Source organism: Piliocolobus tephrosceles, chromosome 1 (genome assembly GCF_002776525.5).
Source record: "Piliocolobus tephrosceles isolate RC106 chromosome 1, ASM277652v3, whole genome shotgun sequence".
Lineage (NCBI taxonomy): Eukaryota > Metazoa > Chordata > Mammalia > Primates > Cercopithecidae > Piliocolobus > Piliocolobus tephrosceles.
The window spans coordinates 15,254,753-15,268,255 of NC_045434.1; the positions used below are offsets into that span (position 1 = coordinate 15,254,753).

Sequence of the window (13,503 nt, forward strand, 5' to 3'; positions counted from 1 at the left end):
AATGCAATTATTTCATTCCTTTTTGTGGCTGAATAGTATTCCATGGTAAATATGTACACCACAATTTCTTTATCCACTCATTGATTGGTGGGCATTTGGGCTGATTCTGTGTTTTTGCAATTGCGAATTGTGCTGCTATAAACATGCATGTGCAAGTATCTTTTTTGTATAATGATTTCTTTTCCTCTGGTTAGATACCCAGTAGTGGGATTGCTGGATCAAATAGTAGTTCTACTTTTAGTTCTTTAAGGAATCTCCACACTGTTTTCCATAGTGGTTGTACTAATTTACATTCCTACCAGCAGTATAGAAGTGTTCCCTTTTCACTGCATCCCTGACAACTCCTATTATTTTTTGATTGTTTGATTATGGCCATTCTTGCAGGAGTAAGGTGATATTGCATTGTGTTTTTGATTTGCATCTCCCTGATCATTAGCAATGGTGAGCATTTTTTCATATGTTTGTTGGCCATTTGTATATCTTCTTTTGAGAATTGTCTATTCATGTTCTTAGCCCATTTTTTGATGGGATTTTTTTTTTCTTGTTAATTGTTTGAGTTCCCTATAGATTCTGGATGTTAGTCCTTTTTGGATGTATAGATTGTGAAGATTCTTTCCCATTCTGTAGGTTGTCTGTTTACTCTGCTGTTGTTTCTTTTTCTGTGCAAAAACTTTTTTAGTTTAATGAAGTCCTACTTATTTACAAATGCTTTTGTTACATTTGCTTTTGGGTTCTTGGTCATGAAGTCTTTGCATAAGCCAATGTCCAAAAGGGTTTTTCCAATGTTTTCTTCAAGGATTTTTATGATTTCAGGTCTTCATTTTTTCACAGAACTAGAAAAGACAATCCTAAAATTCATATGGAACCACCAAAGAGCCCTCATAGCCAAAGCAAGACTAAGCAAACAAATCTGGAGGCATCGCATTACCTGATTTCAAACTATACTATAAGGCCATAGTCACCAAAACAGCATGCTACTGATATAAAAATAGGCACATAAACCAGTGGAATAGAAAAGAGGACCCAGAAATAAAGCCAAGTACGTACAGCCAACTGATCTTCAACAAAGCAAACAAAAACATAAAGTAGGGAAAGGACACCCTATTCAATAAGTGGTGCTGGGATAATTGGCAAGCCACATATAGAAGAATGAAACTGGATCCTCATTTCTCACCTTATACAAAAATCAACTCAAGATGGATCAAAGACTTAAATCTAAGACCTGGTTTTAATATTTTAACAAAATTGAATTTGAAGAATATTGCTTAAAATTAAATGTAATATACTTCATTAAATTTGAACATTAACTGATACAGGTTTGAAAGTTCATGACATTTATGATTATCTGTGTCATTTGGGTTTGAGGGCACTTAATAAACAGAGTCAAGGAACTTGGTGGTGATGAACTCAGACATTTTAGTAGTAAGTTGTTGACTTTGTCACGCCAAAACAATTTCCAAAATTCCTTATGAAAAATAAGTATTCAGTCTTGATTTAGATTATATATAAAATATGGTATTGATCATGTATGGGTTATATTTTATAAACCTCCATAATATTTAATTTTCACTTTTAATTCTAAGTAGCACATTTCTATTAGGAGACATGTGACATGGATTTCCAACACAACCTCAGTACGAATTTATGATTGATTTTGTCATTGAATTGAGGTTGACATAACTTTGTCTTGTATAAACTTATTGATTCATTCTATTTAGCTCAGTGTACATTAAAAATATAAGTATTATGTTAACTCTTACCATGGCCATTTAAAATGAAAACAACATGAGTTTAAATTTCTTGACTAAAATAACATTTGTTTACAAAGTTATGCATTCAATATTCTGTATCAGAAGAGAAGAGAGAAAGGGTTAGATAATCATAGGTGCAGCTTTTTAAATGATTTTCAAAGTGAGTAAGTCTACAATGATTCTCATTTTAATGACTCTGCTGATATGGTCAAATCTAACTTTCTAACCTTTGGCTGTTTTTTCATCTTACCATTCCCTGTAGCACCATCCTAATGGTCCAGACACTCACCTGCCACCTCTCTATCATCAGTTTCTCTTATCAAAGCTGCACACTAAGAAAGAGGTCCAGGAGCTCAACAAAATCAGAGCAGATTTCATAAGAAACAGACAACAGACCCAACAGAAGTCAAATAGCAGGCCTAAGAGAAAGTGTTCTTTTTTGTTCATCTTACTTTTCAGGACAGACGTTCACATAGAGCTAAATTTTGAGAAACTGTCAAATGTCTTGATTCCGTCTACCTCATCATTTTTAAACAGGTATTTGCAAGGGGGGGCCTATATCTAAGGGGAGCTGCATGGATACCCCCGTCCATAACCTGTTGGGGGCAGGTTCATGTAAGTCAGGATGCATTCTGTACACATCTACGTCCAGGGGTTCTTGGCCTATATTCCTGGGATTTGAACTTCTGCTGGGCGTGTTCTAGTTTTCAACATATAATCACAAGTTCCAGATTCTCTGAGAGAATGATAAATTTGTTTAGTTTATTTTTTCATAAAGGAAATGCAGGAAATATGTAAGAAATATGATTTTGAATCTGAAAACTTATAAGTCCCTTCACATATATAAATGCAAAGAAATGATAGCACTTCTCTGTCGTGTAATTTTTTTGGTATACACACCTGTCCCCAACCCCTCAAAGAATTATAACTTACTTAAATAGGACCCAAGAGTCATACTTGAATGGCACAGACAAGGTACTAACATTTACCTGTGAAAGGAATGAATGAATGAATGAATGAATGAATAATGGGGATAAATGACCAGATGGATAAAGGTGCTCTCTCTTAATTTGACAAAATGGATGAACAGAAAAGAATCTCTGTTATCTCTGAAGTGAAGCAGATAAGACAACTCACATTGCTCAGTCTGAATTCTATCTTTTTGGACGAACCTGTGGTTTTCAAATAGTCGTAGAACTTGTCAGGCTTCCAGCAGCTTGAGTAGGAGGTTCTGAAGCCCACGGATGGCATAAATAACCAGACTAAGCAGTTCCCCACAGCCAGAGGAAATGCTCTGGCATACAGCACAATCATCCCAGCACTCTCGGATGGGCATGTAAATGTCAAGCTTGAGTGTGAGTGTTATGTTTGGCAGATTAATGCCTCATTTATTAGGCCACATATTCTGAGTAAAATCATTTTCCAAATTACTTGAAACTTAACCTTTAGGCAGGAAAACTCAATTTACTTTAACCACATTGATGGGATAGTTTTAAATGTCCCTGCCTTCTTTAACAGTATATTGAGTATCACAGACCATTTTATTTGTAATCCTAGATATTATGCTATTGTAATGATAGCCTCAGACATAACTGAGGTGTGTTTGTGTCTCAGAAAATAATCGTAGAAGTGCCTTTGCTTTTTTATGGGTGCGTTTTCTAGTTTTGCTTCTCCTATGACTTCAGCCGTCATTTTGTAGGTCTTGTTACATTATTGTGGCTACTTCTGTTCATTCCTCGTTTTCCCTTTTAGTTTCTGCTGTGGGCTGGGAAACTGAGTTTATTAGGCTTATTATGTGCCATGTGAATGAATTATGCCTAGACCAAGAGCACAGAGCATCCAGTGAAGCTCTGAGCGACTCCCTTTCCAGTTAAGTTCAAGAACTTTATTCATAGACTTGGTGACCCCATAGATAACACATCCTTTTCTGAGGCACTTAAGGGAGACAAAAGAGTCAAAGATATAGAGTTCAGAAGATCACCTTTAGTGTGAATGAACTGATATTTGGGAATGTGACTGATATTAATATCTGCAGGCAAGTGGACTTCCTCACTGTGGACCCCAGAGTGAGAGATTTACCCATTTGGTCAGGGCACCATGCACAGCCTTGGGCTTCTTTACTTGGGGCCTGACACTGGAGGCCTTGCAGTAGAGGAGCCACCCAGACACACCTTCTTGGCCCAGCCAGCTCCTGAGAGAGAAGAAGGGGAGGGCGTGAGAAAGACATGCCCAGTTCCGGCTCCCCAAATCACTCATCAGAGGTCACTAAGGGAGGAGCAAGTCATGGGGGTGGAGAGGCTGGCTACATAGAAAGAATCATCCCCTCTTTTGAAGCCAAGAAATGGGGAAGAATTGTCTCCCTCTAACAGTGGTATGTTCTGACTGCCCAGGAAGGCCACAATTTTATTAGTTTCTCCTCAGTCTCTGGTTCTCAGTCAGGTCATTGAAGTTGTTAGGTAGGTAACTTCCAGAAAGGAGGAGTTCTGTGAGCTCATCAGCGCTGCAGCATGACCCACTTTACACCCAGCTTCTTCATGTGCAGAATGAATCTATTCATTTCCAGAAGAGTTCTTCAGAATTAGCTTGTGAAAACTGAACGATGAAGCACTCTTATGAGCTACACATCAGTAAAGGGTGAGCCCCCAAGAGTGTCCTTCTTTATGTCTGCAAACGGTAAACTCTCAGCAGCAGCTGATTCTCACTGGGCATGGCCAATGCTTATAGCTAATCCTCACTCAGCCAGATTTTTTATCTCTCCAGGCCATTCAAGAGATGGGAGGCAATAACCCATGGGCCTGTAGTTAAAAACCAGAGTGATGTAACACAGCACAGCTGCTGTGGAAAACGGTGATGCAGTTCCTCCAAAAATTAAACATAAGCCGGGCATGGTGACGCAAACATGTAACCCCAGCACTTTAGGAGTCCAAGGCGAGTGGATCACCTGAGGTCAGGAGTTTGCTACCAGCCTGGCCAACATGGTGAAACCCCGTCTCTACTAAAAATACAAAAATTAGCTGGGCTTGGTGGTGCATGCCTGTAGTCCCATCTACTCAGAGGCTGAGGCAGGAGAGTCGCTTCAACTCGGGACGCAGAGGTTGCAGTGAGCCAAGATTGTGCCACTGCACTCCAGCTTGAGCAACAGAGCAATGCTGTCTTGGAAAAAAAAATTAAACATAGAATTATCATGTGATCCAGATATTCCTCTTTTGGGGTGTATACTCAAAAGAGCTGAAAGCAGGGCTTCAGATATGTGTACACCCATGTTGAAAACAGTGTTATTCACAGTAGCCAAAAGGTAGATGCAACCCAAATGTCCACCAATGGATGAAAGAATAAACGAAATGTGGTCTAGCTGTACAATGGAATATTACTCAGCCTTAAAAAAGAAGGAAATTCTGACACAGGCTACAACGTGGATGAGCCTTGAACACATTATGCTAAGTGAAGTAAACCAGTCACAAAAGGTCATGTACTATATGATTCTAATTATATGATATATCTAGAGTGGTCAGAATCATAGAGACAGAAAGTAGAACAGTGGTTGCCAGGGGATGGGGGTTGGGGAGAGTGGGGAGTTGGTGTTTAATGGGTACAGTTTCAGTTTGGGAAGATGAAAATTCTGGAGATGGATGGTGGTGACAATAGCACATAGGGAAGTGTAATTATCACTCCTGAGCTCTACATTTTAAAATGGTTATGATGGCAAATTTTATGTTATATGTATTTTACCACAGTAAAGCAACAGTTGTGTTTTTTTTGTTTTGTTTTTCTGTTTTTTTTTTTTTTTTTTTTTTTTTTGAGGCGGAGTTTTGCTCTTGTTGCCCAGGCTACAGTGCAATGGTGCAATCTTGGCTCACTGCAACCTCTGCTTCCCGCGTTCAAGTGATTCTCCTGCCTCAGTCTCCTGAGTAACTGGGATTTCAAGCAAGCACCACCACGCCTGGCTAATTTTTGTATTTTTAGTAGACTAGGTTTCACCACGTTGGCTGGGCTGGTAGCGAACTCAGGTGATCCGCCCGCCTTGGCCTCCCAAAGTGCTGGGATTACAGGCGTGAGTTACCGTGCCTGGCCACAAAAGTGTTAAAAAAAGAGAGGAAAAAACAAAAACAAAAAAACAGAGCAGTGACTGTGAGGAAACCAGAGCTATGAACCTGAAGGAACAGACAGAGGTGGGTCCAATGGGAAGAACTGTAACTGCTTAGTTCATAACAGCATGTTTTACATGAAATTTTGTCATAAAACCTTGGTCAAATGAGTCATTATAATACTAATTATACTAATAATGGCTCAGAAAACAATATAAAACTTTTCTTTGGCCAAGGATATGATGTTGAAAAATGTTGCCTCCCACTGTTAACTAGAATGTGTTAAAATGAAAAGTTTATAGAAATAAGAACTTTTAATTTCCCTAAAAACAAGAAAACTGCTGTTCAAAAACATGAGTATACCTTACATCAAAGTGAAGATTTAGGAACAATTCATAACTGCTCATCTATGGTGAATCCCTTCCTAAACCCTCTTTCTCTGGCTGCATTCACACCTCTAAGGAGAGCAAATACTAGAAGCTGGAGGTCTTCTGTTGCCTGAGTATAATGATGTCTGCAGTCAAATGGCCTTGCAGGTGATTTTCAGGGATGTCCTGGGCATATGGAATTGGAGGAGCCTGGGAAGAGCATAATTGCATGGTGTAAAAAAGGAGTGTTTGGAAAGATGCTAGATTCAATTTGGAGGGTCTACTGAAGGGAGAGGTGTTAATTAATTAATTAATTATTAATAAGACAGAGTCTCTCTATGTTGTCTAGGCTGGTCTTGAACTCCTGGGCTCAAGAGATCCTCCTGCCTTAGCCTTTTGAGAAGTTGGGATTACAGGCACGTGCTGCTGCACCTGGCTAGGGAGAGGTTTTCAAAGGAATTATTAGATCAGGGAGTTTGGGGAGAAACAACGTACCATGCATAGCATGCTGTAAAACATTTCTTCCAGAAAATTTTAAGTAAAATCTCTGTCTCCCACTATGGTCTGGTCAGGTCCATGGGCTGCAGATATGACGAAGTGCCAAGTGGTCCTTTATAGAGGATGAGGCAAGGGCTGGTTCTCACCTGGGTTGCCAACTAGGTGCTAGTGCTCATGGTAACTTCAAATTCTAACTTCTTGCCCTCACTTAATTTCAGTATTAACCAAGCTTACACTGTAACCTAAATTTAGGAGGATAAACTGAAAAGTAATATCTCTCTGAATATTGGGGCATGCCAGTGTTTTTCTAAGTGAATTTTCCCAAGAGCCCTGTATAATTTTTTGTCTCTCACTCTTCTTCCCTTCCATTCTTTTCTCAATGCCTTAGGGTTTTCTCAATTTATCTCTAATCTGATTTGAATGGAAGATTCCTCATGAAAATGGCCCCCCCCCGTTGTTAATTAAGTAATGCTAGCTTCCACAGCAGCCACAATTCCAAATCTCAGTGGTTTAATGACTCAAAAGTTTACTTCTTATTCCTATTATGGGCTCATCTTGGGTTTATAGGGGCCTTGCTCTGCAGTTACTCAGGTGCCCAGTCTGAAAGAAACTTTATCATCTTATAGACATATCATCTGGAAAACATGTCTCCTAAGGTCACCAAGTAAAGAGGAAAAGAGTGGGATGCAGGAGGCACCTAGCTCATAATTGTCTAAGCCAGCACTTGTGCTCATTGTCCATTGGCCAAAATTAGTCATATGGCCTCAGCCTAGCTGCAAGAGAAGCTAGGAAATGAAGAGGAGAGGATGAAGTATTTAGTGAGCACTAACTCGCTTTGCTACCCTTGCTGACTAGAGTACTATGAAGCCCTAGTTACATGAAAATTCAACAAACTCTTGAATATAATTCATTTTTTTTTAGAGAGGGTCTCACTTTGTAGCACAGGCAGGAGAACAGTGGTGTGATTATAGCTCACTGTAACCTTGAACTCCTAGGCTCAAGAGATCCTCCCACCTCAGCCTTCCCAGTAGCAAGGACTATAGGTGCACACCACCACACCTGGCTGATTTTTTAAATTTTGTAGAGATGGGGAAGGGCAGGTCTCACTATGTTGCCCAGGCTGCTCTTGAACTCTTGGGCTCAAGCAATCCCTCTGCCTTGGCCTCCCAAAATGCTGAGATTACAGGCATGAGCCACTATGCCTGGCTGAATATCATTTTTATATAACAATAGTCTGTTCTCATAGACATCTGCAGGTTTTCTTTTTCCTTCTTTTATCACTTTTGTTCAAACTAACTCTCTAAATTTAGCTTAAATTTTTAAAACCCAAAATAGTTAAGAAAAAGTGATAGGGGCTGTTGGTAGTATTTAGTGTGCAATTAGTAGTAGTAGTAGTATTTAGTATGTAAGTATAAACAAGAATACTAAATACTACTAAATACTATTAGTAGTATTTGTAGTATTTAATTGAATAGCATTTAAATTAGTAGTATTTTAATTTATTAGTAGTATTTAGTATGTAAATATAAGGTTTATATTTACAGATACACCTTTTGTAAATATAAACCTTATCTGCTGCCAGGTAGTGGACAGCAGATATTATCTATCTCATAGTGTCTTATATAGTTATTCTGTCACTTATTTATTGCTTTATATTTATCTGTGGACTTTTCCCCCCATGACGTAATAAGAGTGAGTAAGTGATGGTGAAAATTTCTGACTTTATCTTTTACTTGTTGATCATCTTCCTCTTTCTTTTTTGTGCTCTTTGTTTGGCTATTGCATTTTAGGGACAGTCCAACCTAGAAGGTAGACTCTTGCAAGGGACCACGGCAAACTGTACAGGGTCTGCTTAGGCACAGATATGGACTGGGCCCTGCTGTCTGCAAGCCTAGCTATGTTTAGGTTGCAGCACCGGCTACACAGATCACTGGATTTCCAATATTCTTTAGGACAGTCCATTGATAAAATGGTCTTGTGAGTCATTAAGGCTGTCCTGGATATCACCTTGGGACACTTGGGGATGTCTTTCCATCCCAAAGAATTGGAATGTAGTTTAGGAAGGCCTAGAGAACGTGTGATAGTCCATGGTCCTGGAGAGAATTAGGAAGGTATATGGGAGATGCTACAGAGTAGGACAACTCCATGGGTCCCAGTGATTCTTTTTGTTTTGTTTCTTGAGGTGATTGCATGGAATTGAGCTGAACCTCACTATAGTCGCCATGTTTAGATCATTTGTCTCTGCTGGAAATATCCCTCTTCCTTTTGGAAGTAGTACTCTTTTGTGGTCCCCTGTGTGCATTACAACCCCAGGGAAATTCATGGCCTGCAGGTGTTATCCCAATAGGAGGTTAAGGAGGGGAATGGGGGAGTGGTTACCCTAACCTTTCTCCCTTCTTTTTCCTTCTGTTCTCCACAAGGCTTTTTGTGTTTTGTTGATGAAAACAAATACATCTCTGGCCTTTAAGATGAGCTGCATAGGAAGATGCATTGGATTAGGCCATAGATAAGAGCTTATCAAACATGGAGGCTGGCTACGGTGGCTCACACCTGTAATCTCAGCACTTTGGGAGGTCGAGGTGTGTGGATCACCTGAGGTCAGGAGTTTGAGACCAGCCTGGCCAACACGATGAAATCCTGTCTCTATTAAAAACACAAAAATTAGCCAGGCGTGGTGGCAAATGCCTGTAATCTCAGCTACTCAGGAGACTGAGGCAGGATAATTGTCTGAGCCTGAGAGGCAGAGGTTGCAGTGAGCCGAGATCACACCACTGCCCTCAAACATGGGTGATAGAGTGAGACTCCGTCTCAAAAAAAAAAAAAAAAAGAAGAGGTTTCCTTGAATATATCTTTTGTTCTGTGGGATTCCTGTCTGCAAATCGAATGTTGGTTATCAGTGCAACTACTACAGAACCTGAGAAACAAAAAAGACTTCAAAAAATAAAAAACAGCTCTTTCTCCTCAAGTATTTTTACCAGGAAAACTTACAAAATTAGTCAAATCTGAAGTCTTGCCTAATTTATATTCAGTATATAGTCTAAAAATGTGTCCAGATTTAAAACAGAAAGAAAATCTTAAAAGCAAATGATTTTCCTCTCTCTTTTCCCTTCTTCAGGCTTTTCCTCCAAATGCGATCATTGTATTTTTCTACTGCAGTGCAGTGACTATATTCTTCACAATAATCAAACTGGTCAGTTATCGCCTACACCTCATGTTTGACAAAGGAGAAGTAATTCAACAAAAGCCATCCAGAAAGGAAGAAAAGCCAAATAAAGACAAGGAGGCCAAAGGTGAACACATAACTAATCACAAAAACCCAAGGTAATGTTTCCAATTAATGTGACACTTCAAAATTTAAATGTTTTGCTCTTAAGTTTTTTTATCAGTTGTTTATGAAATCACTAGTACAGGCAGATAGAAATATGTACATTTTTCTTATATTTCAGCATATACTTAAGCATGACGTTGATATTCATAATTGAGATGGTTTAACTGGCTATCAATATGACCTTCTCACATGATCTAGAATTCATTTGTCTTAGGCTTAGCACTGCAAAAACTTTCACTTCACTGTTTTTATGTTGTTATTTAAATGCTTAGAGTGTGCCAGAGCATTTTAAAGAATAGCATTTGTGTTTGTTGATATAAAAGTGATACATTACATAGAACTGAAATATTAAGAGTAATTTTTGAGTTAGCATTCTTTTCACTATTCTTGTATTATTTCTTACAGCTCCTTAAGATAGCATGTCCTCTAATTTAAAAGTAATGTTTATTATAAGGTTCATCTGCTGCACATGGTGGCTCATGCCTGTAAACCTTGCATTTTGGGAGGCTGATTTGGGAGGATCACTTGAGTCCAGGAGGGTGAGGCTGCAGTGAGCCGTGATCGTGCCACTGCGTTCCAGCCTACCCGGAGAGAGCGAAACCCTGTCTCTTAAAAACAACAAACAAAGATTTATATGTAAGGAGTATAACAAAATGGACTGTAGGAAAAATAAGTTTTTAGACTAGTACTAAAAGAGTCATGCTTCTGTTTGATAATATCACTCACTGCTCTTGTTTCTCATGTTGGGTTAGCAATAATAGGCAGTTTCACAATGGCAAAAAGGAAGAGGCCAGTCGAAACCTCTCCACGCCTCCCCTCCGCTGCAGCTCCAGAGGGCAAAGCATAACCTCTCATCACTCTTCTGGGCCATTGGTTAGTGGTCTTGTTTCCTGTTTCACCCTCTTCATGTGGTTTCGATGTTGATCTCACCTAGAATGGGAGTGTTCAGCAGCAGTGATTGTAGCTTGCATGCTGTAATCACTGGCCCGTGTACAGTGAATACCACATCCCAGGGGCTGGAAATGGCCTGAAGGGTGCCCTTGGGGCCATAAGATAAATGCCCAGTCATGTGTTCAAAGCACACTCTCTGGCCTCCTCTGCCATCCACCCCCACTGCTGAGTCAACCACACTGGTCAGAGAACCAATTTGCAGGCCTTTGCTTCTTTCTGTTGTCATTCATTTAAGTCATCATATCTGCAATGCCTTCCACCTGAAATGGGTATCATCTCTGCTTTCCATTTTAAATCACACTTGCCTTTCTGGGAAGTCAATAAATTACCTTTTTTCTAGGTTAAATTTATTGAGCTCCATTCGCTATAGTGTAAGTAGTGGCTTATTCTCTGTTTACTTTCTTAGTAGTAAATCTCCCTTTGTCACAGCACAGTTGTCTTGGTTGAATGTCCACACTTATGTACATTTGTATCCATTCTGGTCCCCATTTTTATAGAAGCTTAAGGAGAGTGAACTCTGTATTGTCTCTTCCCTACATGCCATTTAGAAAACCAGTGACTACTGGTTAGTTATTGCTGACTGTCTGGAAATGGACGATCAGCTGAGTCATCCATTGATTTTTGTTTCTTTCATTTGTTAGGAGTTGTCAGCACAGGAAACCGTAGAAGATCTCAAAGGTAAAGTGTCATCATTTATATTTTATCACTGCATTATCCTCAGTGAAGTGAAAAATACTTTTATAAAACAGAATGCCAGTGGATCAACTGAAAATAAGAACTATACCTAAGACTGCATAGTTATATTTTGACTTTGTTTCTTTAACTCTTAATTTTAATTTTTTCTCATCAGTATTTGTATATTAAGTCTTAATTCAAATTGTGATATTTTGTTGATCATAATTCATTGTCATTTCTCCAGTCTATGCCTCATTTCATATGGCTTATAAAGAGCAGACATGTAAGTTTTTTTATGGATGATAAATTATCATCCATATAAAAATTTGTATTATAGTACATACATCAAAACATGACAGGATAAATTGTATAGCATTCTGCATATCTACCTTTCTTTCGAGTTACAAATTCTGTTTTGGGGGATCTTTCCTTTAACTTAAACAATTTTTGTTTTACGTTTTTACTAAGATTTTTTTTTTTTTTTTTAATCTTTTGACTACCTGCAGAAGGCTTAGAAAAGATCTTTTGGAGGCCTGAATTAATTCCTTTCTTTCTCTGCAATTCTATTTTCTTTTCTACTACTACAAAGACAAATTTTATGCACTATTTCAGTTTTGAAAATGGTGTAAAATTTAATTTGTTCAAGAAAACAGCTAAAATTAGCACCATAGCCCTGAACCCCTAAAATGAAGTTTCTTTTTTCATCATTCAGCTGTATCCCATTATAACAATGTGTAAAGGATTATCCAGATTTTTTTCTGTGTTTTTACTACCAAAATAAATTCACATTAGTTAGATTTCTAATATTTTAGTTGCACATACAGCTTCATAACAGTTACTTTATGTCTGTTTTATACACATATATACAAGCACATACCTTTTTCTTCATATTAAACATATTCTTCTAGATTAGGTGTGCTATAGCTCATCATCTTATGTACTTTGAATATCTGGCCTGGCCTTTTAATTTCACCATTCCTATTAAAACAATAATTTCCCATTTTTTACTTGTACTAGGAATTGCAGTAGAAGTTTTATATACATTATTTCATTCGGAGTCGTATGTAAAATGTACAGGTAGCATTTAAATCCATACCTGGTGAGTAAATCTGGTGTTTCTTAGCAACACTACAGTAAAGCAAAGAATTTTGTTTTTTCCTTAGTCAAAACTTATAAAAGACACCATCTTAGTTGGTGGTATTCTACAGTATTTTAAGGGATTTGGTTCCAGGACCCCCGTGGATACCAAAATCTGTGGATGTTGCTCACATCTCTTATATAAAATAGCATAGTATTTGCATGTAACCTACACACATCCTCTTGTATACTTTAAATCATCTCTAAATTACTTACAATACCTAATACAATGTAAATGTTATATATATATAGTTGTTATACTGTATTGCTTTTCATTTGTTTTATTTTTATTGTTGTATTTCAAGAATAAATTCACAGTGGGAGTGTTATTTTAAAAAGTAAGCATCCATGCAGCCATAAAAAAGAATGAGTTCATGTTCTTTGCAGGGCATGGATGAAGCTGGAAACCATCATTCTCAGCACACTAACACAGGAACAGAAAACCAAACACTGCATGTTCTCACTCATAAATGGGAGTTGAACAATGAGAACGCATGGATACAGGGAGGGGAACATCACACACCAGGGCCTGTCGGAGGTTGGGGGCCAGGGGGAGGGAGAGCATTAGGAGAAATACCTAATGCATGCAGGGCTGAAAACCTAGATAATGGGTTAATAGGTGCAGCAAACCACCATGGCACATGTATACCTGTTCTGCACATGTATCCCAGAACTTAAAGTTAAAAAAAAAAAGTATCCAATTCCATTAG

General features: G+C 38.4%; 1 protein-coding gene across 4 annotated transcripts in view; it reads left to right on the forward strand.

Moving 5' to 3' along the window:
- PCNX2 (pecanex 2) overlaps positions 1–13,503 on the forward strand; it is a 275,321-nt gene that overhangs the window by 23,247 nt on the left and 238,571 nt on the right. For all 4 annotated transcript variants that reach the window (XR_002732387.2, XR_002732388.2, XM_023216240.2 and 1 more), the window contains exons 2-4: positions 9,818–10,023; positions 10,783–10,903; positions 11,623–11,659. Coding sequence is in view for 2 of the 4 variants with exons in the window: in XM_023216240.2 (XP_023072008.1) it covers positions 9,818–10,023; positions 10,783–10,903; positions 11,623–11,659 (364 nt within the window). In the remaining 2 variants the exon portion in view is untranslated. The remainder of the gene's footprint in view (positions 1–9,817; positions 10,024–10,782; positions 10,904–11,622; positions 11,660–13,503) is intronic.